Consider the following 16,679-nt stretch of genomic DNA (forward strand, 5'->3'; position numbering starts at 1 on the left):
GGGTTCAAAAATGAACTCGATAAGTTCATGGAAGATAGGTCCTACTAGCCAAGATGGGCAGACATGGTGTCCCTAGCCTCTGTTTACCAGAAGCTGGGAATAAGCGTCAGGGAATGGATCACTTGATGATTACCTGTTCTGTTCATTCCCTCTGAAGCACCTGGCATTGGCCATTGTCAGAAGACAGGATACTGGGCTAGATGGATCTTTGGTCTGACCCAATATGGCCATTCTTATTATAAATGGTTCCCATCTAATAGCTCTTCTGTGGCTCCTGTAAGAGATGAGTTTGGTGGGTCTCAATTCCAGCTCCCACATTACCAAGCTTCGCACTAATTGCAGACTCAGTAGAGAGGACAAGAAGTGCCTGAAGCAGGGCAGTGTGGGGGAAGCTTGTCCTGTTCCTGCCCGGGATGAACAGAAGGATTCATTTGCAAGCACTGCACAAGCACTAAATCCAGAAAGTTTTTTAAAGCTACAGTTTACAGTTATAAGCAAGTTAGTTGCAAACATACAAATTAACTCATTAAATAATTCCTATTCTTATTAGGTGTGTTTCTGTGCAAGCAACCTCTGTGCTTCATTTACTCAACCTGTAAAACGAGAAGAAGTGAAGAGAATTACGGCCAATAAGGGAAGGGGTGGGAACAGAACTCAGGATCTTCTGTCTCCAAGCCCAATCTGCATTCAATACCATAGGCCAGTAAGGCCAGAAAAGACAGAGGAGGAGGATGGAGATCAAAACTAAGATTCTATGAAATATTTATAGAGTGCCCAGTCTGGAGCAATTCAGGGGCCTCGGCAGTTCACTAAAAACTAGCTTTATGCTCATGTGCAGCACATCCAAGTTTACCTCCATAGTTTAAAATTTCACAGTGTTCCAACTACACATGCACTCAGGAAAGCTTTCCATTTACTTCCCATCCTTTTCAGAAACTTAGCAAAACACCTACTGTACACTAGAGACTAGGCACATAATTAAGCCCCTTTGTTTTCAGTTTAAACAGATTTTTACCAAAAAAATTCCTGGGTTTTACAAGTATTATTCATTTTTTTTCTGATTTTCATCCTATTTTTGTATCGTTCAAATATATAAAACATAACTTGTTTTATTAGGAAAAATACAATACATAGCATGAGACACATGATCAAAGACAACGATCTGGCCCGCTCCTTTATTTCATCTGGCCTGTGGCAAGCCAGAAACCCCAAGCTTCAGCGCCCTCCCACCCACATGCTGGGCTGGAATTGTGAGCACCAGCACATGCCATGCGGAGGGGGTGCTAGGGTCGCCAGGCCATTAAAAGTGCAGTGCTCTGTGCAGCTCCCGGAAACAGCCAGCATGTCCCTGTATCCCGTAGGACCTGGGGCAATCAGGGAAGCTCCACATGCTGTCCCTGCCCCCAGCGTCACCTCTGAAGCTACTCTGGGAGCTGCCGGGGTGGCACTGCACAGACCTCCCTGACCCCTCCACCTAGGGGCCGGAGATGCCAGCCACTTCCAGAAGCAGCTCGGAGCCAGGGCAGGCAGGGAGCTTGCCTTAGCCCCGCTGCACCACGAACCAGGAGCCACCTGAGGTAAGCGATGCCCAGCCAGAGCCCACACCCAGACCCTCCTGCCCCAGCCGTTAGCCCCCTCCCACACACAAACTCCCTCCTGGAGCCTGCATTCCAAACATTCCTCCTGGACCTGAGCCCCCTCCTGCACCTCAAGCCCCTCATCCCCAGACCCACCCTAGACGTTGCACTGCCAGCCAGAGCCCTCACCCCCTCCTGTCCCAACCCAGACAGGGCCGGCTCCAGGCCCCAGCGCACCAAGCACGTGCCTGGGGCAGCACGCCGCGGGGGGCGCTCTGCCGGTTGCCGGGAGGGCGGCAGGCGGCTCTGGTGGACCTCCCACAGGCGTCCCTGCGGAGGGTCCGCTGGTCCCGCGGCTCCGGTGGAGCATCCGCAGGCAAGCCTGCAGAAGGTCCACCAGACCCGCGGGACCGGCGAGCGGCAGAGCACCACCCGCGGCATGCCGCCGTGCTTGGGGTGGCGAAATAGCTAGAGCTGGCCCTGAACCCAGAGCCCCTTCCTGCACCCTGAACCCCTCACTTCTCACCCCACCTCAGAGTCTAGAGGAACCCCCGAGCCTCCGCACCTCCCGTGGGGCTGTGTGTGGCCTACGATTGATTTTTTCTGTGGGTCAATGGCCCCTGATAGAAAAAAAGATTTCCCATCCCTGGTCTAGAAGATACACACAATAAACAGGCACGCATGCAAGCTCTGAAGTGCCTGTGCATCTGAAGGTATTGATGAATCTCACACTCACCAATACACATTTCAAGCTGTTAGAAGATAATGGTTTAAAGATTTGATGCAGATTTTCGTTTTTCTTCCCGATTTAGTGTATCGGAATACATTTCAGAACAAGGAAATATTCGAAAGTTTTTAAAAAAACAGGAGAAAAGGATGAAGTTGAGTGTGTGCGCTGCAAATGGTGTGGCCAAATTATTAAATGTAAATACTTACAGGCTAATAGTTCTAAATTTAAAATAGTAAACTGTTTAATCAAATGTAGAGTTTTATTTGGTGATTAGAGATACATTGTTTTCTTAAACTCAGAGGTGGCATTGTGTATAGAGTTCTGTTTTAGTTCTGCAGCAAACCACATTGATGAGCGGAATTCAAAGTATTGATCTACTGAATACTTTTGTCATCCACCAAAATAAACCGTGATATTTACTCAGAAAAATTATTAATATTTTTGCACTAATTTTTCATCTGTTTTTGTTGTCGTAGCAAAAAACACTGATAAATTCCCAGGAAAAAATAAAATAAAAACTGAAAATGAAGGACCCTTGTCATAAACAGATAAGTAAGACTTAATAGAACAAAAGTGCTTCGTATCTCTTTTGCCTGGAAAAGGTTAACAAGAACAGTGAGCCTGGCTGTCACCTGACCAGAGGACAGGATTCTTTCAAAGGTTTTGTGTGTGCTGTTAGTTTTTGGTGGTTGTTCTCTCTGGGGGCTCAGAGGGATCAGACGTTGCAACCAGGTTTCTCTCCAATCTCTCCTATACAGGCTCTTATAAATTCAGAATAGTGAGTACTAGGTAGATAAAGCGAGTTAGGCTTATGGTTGTTTTCTTTATTTGCAAACGTGTATTTGGTTGGGAGGAGTTCAAATGTGTATTTGGCTGGGAGAAGTTCAAATGTGTATTTGGCTGAAAGGATTTTAATTTGTACTTGAATACTTAGGCTGGGAGGGTATTCCCAGTGTCTATAGCTGAAAGACCCTGTAACATATTCCATCTTAAATCTACAAAGATATTTTTTACTGTTTTTTTCCTTCTTTAATTAAAAAGCTTTTCTTGTTTAAGAACCTGATTGTTTTTTTATTCTGGTGAGACCCCAGGGGACTGGGTCTGGATTCACCAGGGAATTGGTGGGGAGAAAGGAGGGAAGGGGGAGAGAGAGGCTAATTTCTCTCTGTGTTAGGATTACTTTCTCTCTCAGGAAGATTCTGGGAGGAGGAGAGAGAAGGAGGGGGAAAGGTGGATTTTCCTCTCTGTTTCAAGATTCAAGGAGTTTGAATCACAGTGATCTTCCAGGGTATCCCAGGGAGGGGAAGCCTGTGAGAGGCAACGGTGAGGGAAAGGGTTTACTTTCCTTGTGTTAAGATCCAGAGGGTCTGGGTCTTGGGGGTCCCCGGGCAAGGTTTTGGGGGGGACCAGAGTGTACCAGGCACTGAAATTCCTGGTTGGTGGCAGCGCTACAAGTACTAAGCTGGTATTTGAGCTTAGAGAAATTCATGCTGGTACCCCATCTTTGGAGGCTAAGGTTCAGAGTAGGGGTTTGTACCATGACAACCCTACACACAGCACATGTCAAAAGCAAGACCTCACCATCTTTATGCCATTCCCAGCCCACCCATCCCAACACACACTGGAACAATTTATAAAATGTGAAAACTGTTTCTCACTCAAAAATGTCCGAGGGGCTTTTGCTTAAACTTTCACCTTTGGATGGACTCCAGGGAAGTTTTAATCCAAAAGGTGAATGCTTCAGAACACTATGAGGATCTGAAAATGGGATTACAATATAAACTGTTTTGTAACTTGCAATTTCTGTTATTGGAAAATTAGTATATCATCATCAGATGATCAAGAATTGTATTGTAATTCACATGCACAAGGAGGTAGGTAGGGTTGCATGCTCAAGCTTACCTTCTGTATTTCCTGACTTCTTAGTGCTCAACTATGCAAACTTAGCACTTCCCTACACGGGATGGTACTGCATGTGACGCCAGAGTGTCACTCTGTAGCACGCTAGCTTGCTACATAGTAACATCTTGTGTGGACCCTGCCACAGCATACTAAAAGTTCCGTAGTGCTTTGACATACTCCCATTTCAAACAACAGAATGTCAAAGCACACAATGGAACTCTTAGCTCACTATAATACTGTCCACTGCACAATAAAACTAGAGTGCTGTGGATTTACATCCTAATTTGCCACACTGTAACCTCCCATGTAGACAAACCTTTGGGCACTCAATTTTGTAGGTTTTTGTGCTTTGTTTTTAAAAGAGCAAAATAATGGGAAAATAAATGGAACTTCAGTCTCCCAGCCTACTACTGGCTTGTAAAAAAGCTGCCAATGGAGTTTGCAAATTTCATAATATGAAAAGACTTTGTTTGAAGCCTCCTGAGTGCTGCCACTCTTGACCAAGTGTCCCAGAGCCCCACCATTCTCACCACACCTCTCCATAGCACTCAAGAAAATAAGTCACAAATAAAGGGGAAGGGTTGTATGCATTCAAAATTCAGAATTTAGAATGTCATTCTTATTAAACAACTAGGTAAAGAACCATTAGCAACTAGCTCAATAGTTCCCTATGAAACAGAATTAGCACTAATGTTGCTTTAATTAAGCAACAGTTCACCATTCATTAAACTAAGTAAATTTTCTGGAAGATGTTGTAATAAAGCAGTCTTCCAGACTTAGGGTGTCCCAGGTTAGAAACAACATACTGTAATATTTTACATTTACACAGTACCTTCCAATCAAAAACACTTTGCATTGTACTGCATGGAACTGTCCAACACATTAGCATCAAGGAACTGCAGTAGCTTCTGGAGTGGGAAAGGTAACAGCCAATTGGTATACAAAGATGCCACATAACAGTGTGGAGAAGGGAAATTTTGTGCAATGGAACCAGGGCAGACCATAACTCTTAATGTTAAGGACAATGCACACACCAGACTTCAAGGTTAAGGGTTCAGCTATTATTTTAAATCCACAGATGTGATAAATGAAGGTGGGGGGTAGGTCCCTTTTGTGGACACCCAGAAGCTATAAAATCCCTCCTCATAGCTGTTCTCTATTTGCTCCACCTCTAAAGGGTTAAAACGTCTCATTGCTATACATAGGTAAAAGGAAGTGAGTGGACACCTGGCCAAAAGAGCCAATGGCAAGGCTAGAACTTTTTTAAATGGAGAAAAAAAAAACACTTCTTTTTTCTGTCTATGGTTGTTCTCCCGGGGAGAGGCGGACAGGGCAAGAGCTATGCTGTAGGAAGCTTGACCCAGGTATGAAAAATCATCAGTATCATACCTAGAAACTACTAATTTTAAAACCACAGATATGTAAGTAGATCAGGAAATGTCTAGAAAGACACGATTCGGTTTATCCTTTTGATTTCTTTATGACTTGTGGATTCCTCTGTGCTAACCCCAGGTGCTTTTGTTTTGCTTGTAACCTTTAAGCTGGACTTCAAGAAAGCTACTCTTGGTGCTTAATCCTTGTAGTTGCTCTTAAAATCTAGCAATAGTCTGAGTCACCAGATGTATTTTCTATTTTTTTTTAATAAAATTTACCTTTTTTAAGAACAGAATTGGATTTTTGTGTTTTAAGAGGTTTGTGCGCATTTAATTAGCAGGTGGCAACAGCTGATTTCCCCCTTTTTTCCCCAGCTCTTTCCGGGGTGGGCTCTGAAAGGGCTTGAGGGCTCTCAAAGGGGTTCTGCACGTGGGTGATGGCAGCATCTACCAATCCAAGGTCAGAGAAAAGCCTTAACCTTGGGAGTTTAATATTAGCCTGGAGTGGCCAGTATTAATTTTTAGAATCCTTGTAGGCCCCCACTTTCTGAACTCGAAGTGCCAGAGTGGGGAATTAGTCTTGACATGGTGGCAGAGCGATGGGATTATTTTGAACCACAGGCAGAGAGCCCAGGATTTTAAAAGGACACATTTTTCCTTTTGGCAGCCTGCAAAGCCAAGGAGGTTTTTTTTTCCCCTCCTTTCTTTTCTTTGCTGCCTGAACAGGTACACAAAGGTTTCAGCCTGCAAAGCCAAGGAGTTCAACAAGCAGTTTGGGTTTTTTTCCTAACTTTGTGGCAATGAAATAGCTAGGCTAGAGTAGGGCAGCACTGTGCATGAGGTTGTGGTCGGGCACCAAAACCCTAGAGCAGTGGTTCTTAACTTTTACTGCAGCCTGCACCCCTTTGGTTCTCAAAAATATGTTCTCGTGCCCCTTATCAAAAATCGTTGAAGTAGGTCAGTTCTTTAAACCTAGATATATCATAATTATAGAATGAAAGAGATACAATTATATATTTATTTTAATTTTGCCATTAAAATTTAACACAGTAATTGTTAAATTTATAATATTAATAAATACATAGTTTTGATGAAACAAAGTAGTTGTACTTACGTGCCTGTGCTTAATTTGTGTTTTTGATGATTTACCTTCTAAAAGATCTGGCATGTCTTGCACCTCCAGAAAGGGCATCTCGCACACCCAGGGAGCACGTGCACTCCAGGTTAAGAACCACTGCCCTAGAGCAACCAGCCTTCCCAAAGCAGCACGCCACAGAGAAGACAGACCCAGATCAAGCCCAGACATCCAGCTCCACAAGAGAAATGCAGGGAGGGGATGGGGGACCCGAGATTTCCCCAGAGGTAATGGCTAGCCCTCCCCAACCCGAGATCCAGGTGCCAAGATGGAGGGATTCCCTTAACCCAGACCGAGTTCTAACTGCTGAAGACAGGAATTTCTTCCTACAGATGAAGCACTTGGAGGTGGAAGCAGAGGAGAAGCACTTGGAGGCAAAGGAGAGGAGAGAGGCGAAGCGCTTGGAGGTGGAAATGGAGATGAAGCGCTTAGAGCTGGAAAGGGCTAAACTGGGTCAACCAGATAGCCCTAACAGTCCTCCTCCAGGTACCGCTCCCCATTCCAAGAAATTCCCCACATACAAGGTAGGCAATGATACAGAGGCCTTCTTAGAAAATTTTGAAAGGGCTTGGGCACAACATTCCTGCAGACCAGTATACGGTGGAGCTGAGGCCATAACTCAGTGGACCCTTAGCAGAGGTGTCTGCTAAAATGCCTAAAGAACACATGAACGAGTAAGAACTTTTTAAATAGAAGGCCAGAATTAGGATGGGACTAACACCCAACCATGGGGCTAACACCCAACCAGTGGTTCAGAGCCTTAAGGTGGAAACATACTGTAATACTTTACATTTACACAGTACCTTCCAATCGAAAACACTTTGTATTGTATTGCATGGAACTGTCCAATACATATGCACCAATGAACTGCAGTAGCTTCTGGGGTGGGAAAGGTAACAGCCAACTGATATACAAAGATGCCACATAACAGTGTGGAGAAGGGAAATTTTGTGCAATGGCACCAGGGCAGACTCTTAATGTTAAGGACAATGCACACACCAGACTTCAAGTTTAAGAGTTCAGCTATTATTTTAAATCCACAGACAACAGAGCTTCAATATTAAGATTGTCTGTCTGAATATAGCCTCAGTAAACCCCATGGAACCTAATTTCTTTACCTTGAAAATCAAGGTCAGAGTCAACTTTGCTTTGATTTGAACCTGTCTCTTCAGGGAGAGAATATTTCAACTCTGTAGTTTGTACAACTAGAAAATTCTTTCAACAGCACCCATAAGCAGAAGCAGAGTCTTCCAGACAACCCCTCCCGATAACCACAAAGGGCAGTAACAAAGAAATTAAGGGTAGATATTTTTCTCCCTCTGTGGTGCGGCATTATGTTCTCTCAACATGCAAGGAGCACAAAAGCTGACATAACACCTTATGTTTCAATCCGCTTTGCAGAGCAAACAAACCCCATAAGAGTGGTAACTAATACCCCACTTTCACTGACAGAGTATCTGAAAGCAGGGAGACTAGAAGTCACAGAATCACTAAATTATCAGTGTGAAAGAACCAGTAGCAACATTACCAGAGGGGTGGAGCCTCTGGGCAGGAGACTGAGAAAGGAAGTTGGAGAATGGATTTTGAGAGAGAATTGGGAATTATGACAGGAAAGTCACAGGGAACTGGGAGGTGGAGGGTCAGACAAGTCTGACTAGACTTGCGTGGAGAGGTGGGCTCAGTTAAAGGGTAGTAGACCTTGGAGGAGGGAACCTCAGGAGAGTGCAATGTGGTGTCCCTAGCCCCAGAAGCTACCCACACAGATAGATCATGGTGGACTTGGGAGGGGATAGAGTCAGAGAAAACGAGGGATTTCCAAAGCCAGCCCAGTCACTTAGCAGTAAAAATTCAGCACCCAATATTTTAAAAATTTGCAAAATTCTGCATATTTCATTTGTCAATAAATAAACGTGGGGGCTCCAGCATGGCAGTAGACAGTACAGGCCACTGGCTGCACAGAGGTGGGAGATCACCCTGCAGCCTACCCCAGGACACAGACTTCAGCAGTGAGGCTGCACCTGAACCTGATACAGCACTAGGGCCAGGTCGGCCCCACACACACACCAAGTTCCTGCCCCTCAACACCAGATGCACCAAGATAGCGAGCGAGAAGGACACAGTCTCACACACACACCCAACCCTGGCCCCCGATACAGACGTGGGGCAGGCAGGCTCAGCCCAGCAGGATCAAAGCGTGGAGGGGCTTACTGTGGGGGGATCCAGGTGTGGGATGAGAGCGTTCTATGTGGCACGATCTGGGTGCGGGTGGCTTCGTGTGAGGGAGTTCTGGATGCAGGGGGAATGGGACTCTGCAGGGAGGACCAGGTGAAGGTGGTTGGGGCTCAGCACAGAGGTAGGCTTGGCAGGGGGGATTCAGCAGTGGGGGTCCAAATGCAAGGGGAATGGGGCTTGGTGAGGTGGGGTTCTGGGTGCAGCTGGCTGGGCTCAGTGGGATGGAGGTCCAGGTGTGAGAGGCTCATCGGGTTGGTCCAGATTCATGGGGCTCATTGGGGTGTGGGTTTGAGTGGGGAGGCTCAGTGGTGGTGGTCTGGATGTAGGGGTGGGGATCCAGATGCAGGGGAGGACTCAGCAGGACGGGGGCTCCCAGTTCAGGGGGTGAGGCTCAGCAGGTGGGGGTTCAGGTGTGAGGGGCACAGTGGGGGGGTTCTGAGTGTGGGTGGTGATGGTCAGCAGAGGGGATCGGGGTATGGGGAGATGCAGCAGATGAACAGGGGTCAGACACACAGGGGAGCAGCTCCCCATACAGTGGCTCCTTCCCTTGCAGAATAGGAGCAGGAAGCAGGGAAGGGGGGTGGACAGCCAGGGGAGGTTTCTGGGGGTGGGTCTGACCTGGCCCTGGCCACTCCTCGTGGAGTAAGAGGAAGTGCTGGTACAGGGCAGGAGCCACCGGCCGGGGCATTCCCAGACCCACACTCCTCCAGTCATTTACCTCTCCATCGGTTGAGCTGTGCACCCAAAACAGTGAGCCTGTGCTGTTCAGGAGGGGTGCATGACCACTCTTATGGTTTCCTTTGCTTCCCTGTCAGAAGTAATTATTCTGCAGGGAAATAAAGAAATCTGCAGGGGACATGAATTCTGTGCCTGCACAGTGGTGCAGAATTCCCCTAGGAGTAATAAAGAAGCAGCTCAAGCTAGGCTTACATAGGCAGGGTAAGATGAGCAGTTTCTATGTATTTCTCTAACACTTTCAATTCCACGTTCGATTATATTTGTTCTTAGTGGAAGAAATATGATAATTTATTTTCACTAACTCTAAGACTAAGCCTAATATGTGCTACTAAGTTATTTAGAGACCTGATTGCTGCTTCTCATACTGACACTACATAATAATTAATATGCTAGAGCAGGGGTTCTCAGGACAAATTTTTTGGTGGCTTCAGAGTGTCACAGTTTTTCCTAAAATACTTAATTAGCTTTAGGAAAAACAAATATACACATATACATGTCCAAATATTTATTGCGAGCTAGTAAGTCTGCTGTAAAAAAGTGATATTAACAAACATACTAGCTAGCAGTAAACAAACATACAAGTATCACTTTTCACAGCAGACTTACTCAGCCCTGGCAAGCCTGTGGACAAATTAAGACCTAGATGGTGGGGTTGGGGTAGGCAGCAAGAGCCAGGGGTGATGGGGTTCAGGGAGTGCCTGGAGGAGACGATGGGGGGCCTGAACCTGAAGCCTTGTGACTGGGGGATGGAGCCCAAAGCTTCACAGCCTGAACCTGGGGCCAGCTCCTGCGCAGCCAGAGCCTGAAACCCTGCAGCTGCAGTCTACCACCCCAGGGGTGAAACGCAAAGCCTAAGCCCCACCACCCCTGGGAAGGTGGGGAACTCACCAGCTGCCTGCCCCCATCTGTCTCCAAAGTGGGGGCAGGGCCCAACTCCTGCTTTCAGCCCAAGCAGTCAACACCAAGGCAGTGCATCCAGGAACAACAGGGAAGGAGAGGGGCCGCTGTTTTGACCCCACCCCACCCCCACAGCCCACAAGGCTGTGGCCATGCCACAGGAAAAGTCACTGGTGGTCACATTTAAGAAACGCTCTGTTAGAGTCTCTCTGGGTTTCCAGTTCCCTGGGAGAAAAGACTAAAACCTTTTTAACACTAAATCTAAAAGAACCAAGGAGTGGATGATGGCAGCAAAGATACCAGATAAAAAATCCTAAGCTTCAAATGTTCCCTACCAAGCTTTCTCTTAACACCTGATATGATGAAGTTATTTCTATTTAAATTACTAAAAGCTACCACACTATTAATAACACTAAGTCATCTCAGCAGTATTTAAATAATCAATTAAACAGGAGCTCATCAAGCCATATACAGAAACTCCTTCCTGTCTTTTCATAGCTTTAGGGAAAACACCTTTCAGCTCTCTCCAAAAACCCTGCAGAGCAAATAGATTTTGCAGTGTGCTCAAAAGGTCACTAAATTCAGCCTATTTCAGACCAAGATGGGGAAACAAGAGTCTCAGATTTTTCACTGAGAATTCCCTACTTGTCACTGTCTCTTCTTTTATAATGAGTGCGCTCCAGCTCACACATCCCTGCTGAAGCAATATGACCCAGGGAGAGAGGCACTCTCTCAGGTAGGCTGACCTAGGCTTTATAAGTTATGATCACCTCTTGAGCTCCACCAGGAGATCAGCAGACAACCAGTGAAGAGCCCAGAGCACTAGCATCACATGCTCCTAGTGAGATGGCCTGCTCAATAAGCATGTCCCTGCATTCTGCACAAGCATTAGCATCTGACTGGTTTAAGGTGCAGCACATATTGCAACAATCTAATCTTGAGGAGACAAAGGACTGGTTAAGAGCGGCTTGTCTACAACTGAAAGGAAAGGTTGCTGTTCCCTAGCTGGATAGCGATGAAAAATAGTTGATTAGTATGCTGCTGTAATGCAAATGTCAAACAGCAGCCACAGGTCTAGAATTACCTCATATGTGCCAAACTCTGATAACACTGCTCTATAGCCAAAATGCTTCTGAAATAAATGTAGTCCAACTTTACTAATTCTGGGTCACTGAGAACAAAAATGATGCTTCAAGTTGTTGATTGGCTCTAGTTTTCAAGATATGCTATTGGGTCAGTATACACGACCCTTGACTTGGGAATGGCGGAGGATAAGTGAGTTATAAAGGGAAGGGATCTCAATTCAAGCCAGAAATGACTAAAATACATCTTTGACTGGATCTATGAATAAATCCATGACTGGGTTTGGACAGTACTTGCTTTTGAGGCAAAACAATGAATGATGCAATCTGAAGCTGATATTGTGTCATCCATGATATGAATTGCATCATGTTATTCCTAGAAGTCATGGATGATGCAATCATAACGAAGCTTACATCACTCTGCTGAACAAATTGCCCTATATCAGCTCTAGAAATCATACAGTGTCGTGCTCTCTTATTTGTCAGTGTTTGATTTTGCAAAGGGACACATTTCTGTTTAGCCAAAGTGAGCAGAGATGCCTCGTACTTGTGTGAACAGTGCGGATAATTTCTGCTATGTTTGTGGTGAAGTGACTTTTGCATCACAAAAGCGCAGTATAACCACTATGGTTAAGAAGAAATCAGACAAGGAAGAGGAAGAGGATGAAACTTCTGGTCCTGAACCATCAATGTCACAGGACCCGCATTTACTCCCATCCTCCTCCTCTGAACCACACCTCATAAAATAAGGTGAACTGAATGACCTTGTCAGGGATTTGGAACTACCCAAGAGTAAGGCAGAGCTGTTGGGCTCCAGACTACAACAGTGGAAACTCCTGGCAGGCTATCAGGGCAAATGGAGCCCATCAATGCTTGCAGACTATTGCTGGACAGTGACAAGAGATGCTCCATTTAATGAATACAAGAGACAAGCCAAGAAGCGCCGAGTAGACACTGAATAGGACTAAGCTATGTACATAATAGTTTTTTGCCTTTTGTTTCATAATAAATTTTATTTATATAACCCTTTTGCTGATTTTTAAAGTGGTGCATAAACAGGACAGGTGAAATATTATCATGTAAAGCAACCATAAACACATGAAAAATCCTAGGCTTACAATTTATGATTAAAACTCTACTATCTAAACAATATACATAGACATAAAATGTAAAAACTTAACTATCTTGGAAACAGCAGCCAATCAGTTGTTTTAATTGTCATATTTGAATTCAGCACATCACAATACATAATAAATATCACACTTTATCTCTGAAGCAGACGACTTCTTAAAAATTGTAGACCAGTGTAACCAGGGCCGGTGCAAGCACTAGGCAAACTAGGCGGCCGCCTAGGGGGGCCGAGCTTTGAGGGGCGCCGAAAAGTGGTGCCTAAAAATAGGACCAGACAGCAATCAAGATGCAGGCTGCAGATCACAGACTGTAGGGAGGACGTAGATAAGAACAGGATTACTTGTGGCACCTTAGAAACTAACAAATTTATTTGAGCATAAGCTTTCATGGGCTACAGCCCACTTCTTCGGATGCACAGAATAGAACACACCGAAAGAAGATATTTATACATACAGAGAACATGAAAAGGTGGAAGAAGCCATGCCAACTGTAAGAGCTTATGCTCAAATACATCTGTTAGTCTCTAAGATGCTACAAGTACTCCTGTTCTTTTTGCGGATACAGACTAAGATGGTTGCGACTCTGAAACCTGTAGATAATAACCACGCTCCCAATGAACTGCTCTCCTGCCATTTAGACAGCCAGCGATTAGGGAAGTCCTTTGATTAGATTGAAGACTATAGGGAGGTGATAAGAATCACACTCTCAATGAATTGCTGTCCCATTCCTGCCATTTAGAAAGTCAGCAAAGTCCTTTGATTAGATCGCAGACTATAGGGAGGACGTGCGCGTGTGATAAGAACCACACTCCCAATTAATTGCTCTCCAACTCCCGCTATTTAGAAAGCCAGCAAAGTCATAGAATCATAGAATCATAGACTATTAGGGTTGGAAGGGACCTCAGGAGGTCATCTAGTCCAACCCCCTGCTCCAAGCAGGACCAATCCCCAGATTTTTACCCCAGTTCCCTTAATGGCCCCCTCAGGGATTGAACTCACAACCCTGGGTTTAGTAGGCCAATGCTCAAACCCCTGAGCTATCCCTCCACAAGTCCTTTGATTGTGAATCGATAATTGTACAGATTGCTGTGTTGGTAGGTACATTATTACAGTACTAGCTCCTCTGTCTTGTAGATTGCACAGCAATAGCCAGAAGGAGAGTGGAGCAGCTTGCTGCAGGAACTGTAAGATCCCCCGCTGGGGCTGAACTGTGCTGTCAGTGTGGTGCAGGCGGGGTCGGCTTGCACATGGCATGCTCCTTGGAGAGCGGACTGCAGGTTTTCCAGGGCAGAGGCTCTGCTCCCTGGGGACAGAAGGGAGGGAGGCCGCGGCTGGCAGCTCTGTGGGCTCTCTTGCATGGAGGGGCAGCTAAGCCGCTTTAACTCACTTCCCTGCGCCCCAACTTTCTAGCCTCCTGACCTTGCTTTGGCATGAGGGCCGCACACTCTGCCTTCACAGTCCTGCCTGTCCCACACCCCCCTGCTGGAGCAAAAGCCCAGCATTCAACTCCCCAGCCCAGATGCAGGATGGCCTCATGAAGGCAAAGCACGCCACATGCTCCCATTGCCCTGTTGCAAGTGCATTTGGCCCGCTGCTGCTGCATGCCAGGGACTGGAGAGGATAGTGCCCATTTTACCTTGCAGCTCTTTGAATCCTACCCCGCCTGCCGCCCCCCTCTACACCCAAACCTGGTCTGCTTCCCTTCCCCTCCCGAGCCAAACCCGATCCTCTCAGAGACCAAATCCAGTCTGCTTCCCTTCCCCACCAAACCCGATACCTCACTAACTCAACCCGGTCTGCTTCCCTTCTGCTCCCCAGACAAACCCAATCCCTCACTGACCCGAACCCAGTCTGCTTCCCTTCCCCTCCCCAGCCAAACTCAATCCTCCCAGTGACCAAACCCGGTCTGCTCCCCTTCCCCACCAAACCCAATCCCCCACTGACCTGAAACCAGTCTGCTTCCCTTACCCTCCCCAGTCAAACTCAATCTTCCCAATGACCAAACCCGGTCTGCTCCCCTTGCCCACCAAACCCGATACTCCATTGACTTGGTCTGTTTCCCTTCTCCACCAAACCTTATACCCCACTGACAGAACCTGGTATGCTTCCCTTCCACTCCTCAGACAAACCCAGTCCCCCACTGATCCGAATCCAGTCTGCTTCATTCTCCTCCAGGCCAAACTCGAACCATCACTGACTGAATCCAGTCTGCTTCCCTTCCTCTCCCCAGCCAAACCTGAACCCCTACTGACCGAACCCAGTCTGCTTCCCTTCCCCGCGGAAAAATTAATTCTAAATGATAACATGTTACTGTGCAACAGTGTATTGTGTATAATGTATGTGATTTATTTTAAGATCCATGATATGTTGTGCAAAGTGAAAACAATAACAATGTCAGCACCGTCAGGTTATTCTTTATTTTCATTAAATATGTAGACTAAATAATTAAATTAATAAATTATCAAGCCAAACGTGTATTAATTCTAACGAACAATGCCACTTTATGCAGTATTCATTTTTTAAAGTTTTTAATAAGCGATCCCCCCGAATCGGACCCCATGTCCTAAAGAAAAGCACCTAACTTAGGTGCCTTTCTAATTTTTACTCACTTAGCAGCGCTCCAGGTCTTTGACGGCACTTTGGCAACAGGTCCTTCACTCGCTCTGGGTCTTCGGCGTGGAAGACCCAGAGCGAAAACCCGGAGCACCGCCAGGTGAGTCATCCCTGCTGGGGCCCTGTCAAAACTATTCAAATCGGGGCCCACACATCCTAGAGCTGGCCCTGCATACACCTAACATTAACAGACATAGCAAAAGACAAGGCTAGTAGGGAAGCTACCTGGCAACACCATGGGCCAGGCAAGGCAGTGGCACTTACCCATTGTCACCACCAAACACGTAGATGGCATCCCGATAGGCAACCACGGTGTGTTTGCTGCGCCTGAGAGAGAGTCTGTCAGACACTGGCAAGGGGAGTCCTGGCCCCGCCCCCAAACTCTGACCCGATCACTAGGTGCCACCCCCTCTCCAGCCCCACCCCCCACACACCCGGACCCACCCCCTCCTCACACAACATCCTGACACACCTTCTCTCAGCCCCTCCCCACCCCTTGAGCTACCTACTCGGCATCTCCCCACACCAGCACTGCCCCGCCCACTCGGCTCTGCCCTCTCACAGCCCCACCTCCACCGTGGCCACGCACTTAATTCCGTCCCCAAGCTGGCGCGGTTTCTCATCGCCTCACCTGGCCCCTACGAACTCGTCACAGGGCGGCAGGCGGCGCCACCGATGCACTGTCTCGAAAGGCCCGAAGTTGAGGGTCAGGTACTCCACGCTGTCGGAGCAGCTGTGATCGAAATCCACGCTGGGCGCCACCTTGGAGCTCCCGGCCCCACCGCCCGACGGGGCGCCCGCTGCTGCCATGGCCCAGCCCGTACGGACAGGATAGACCCCTGCCGCCGCCCAGGCACATGCGCAGAGCACCGGGCGGGACAGCGGAAACACCGCCCCCTGCGACCAAGGGCTCCCGGCGTGCCCTGCGCCGTGCGGGGACTACAATTCCCGGCGTGCCCCGCGCTGAGTGGTACTGAAGCTCTCACACTGTCTCGTTTATTTCGGGCTCTTCTTCCCAGCTCGGTAGAAAGTTCTCTAGTTCCGCCCGATCCAGCGGGCCGGGGCCGGGCCCGGGCCGCCGCGCTGCAAGGAGGGCAGGAGGCGGGGTCGGTCGCTGCTCGGCCCCTGAGACTGCCCCACGCTGGAAATGCTGGGCGGGGAAAGCCCCAAGCGGGTCACATGAGGGAGCCTCAGACCTGAGCTCACCTGGAGAGGCCCACACTTGGCTGTTAAGCTCCTGAGGCAGGACACTTGCTCTGGAAAGCTGGCT

General features: G+C 47.3%; 1 protein-coding gene across 10 annotated transcripts in view; it reads right to left on the reverse strand.

Annotated features, from left to right (window-relative positions):
- LZTR1 (leucine zipper like transcription regulator 1) overlaps positions 1 to 16,288 on the reverse strand; it is a 277,591-nt gene extending 261,303 nt beyond the window's left edge. For all 10 annotated transcript variants that reach the window (XR_004000204.1, XM_030561051.1, XM_030561054.1 and 7 more), the window contains exons 1-2: positions 16,041 to 16,288; positions 15,674 to 15,736 (exon numbers count right to left, since the gene is read on the reverse strand). Coding sequence is in view for 9 of the 10 variants with exons in the window: in XM_030561051.1 (XP_030416911.1) it covers positions 15,674 to 15,736; positions 16,041 to 16,219 (242 nt within the window). In the remaining variant the exon portion in view is untranslated. The remainder of the gene's footprint in view (positions 1 to 15,673; positions 15,737 to 16,040) is intronic.
- Between the last annotated feature and the right edge of the window lie 391 nt (positions 16,289 to 16,679).

Source organism: Gopherus evgoodei, chromosome 4 (assembly GCF_007399415.2).
Source record: "Gopherus evgoodei ecotype Sinaloan lineage chromosome 4, rGopEvg1_v1.p, whole genome shotgun sequence".
Lineage (NCBI taxonomy): Eukaryota > Metazoa > Chordata > Testudines > Testudinidae > Gopherus > Gopherus evgoodei.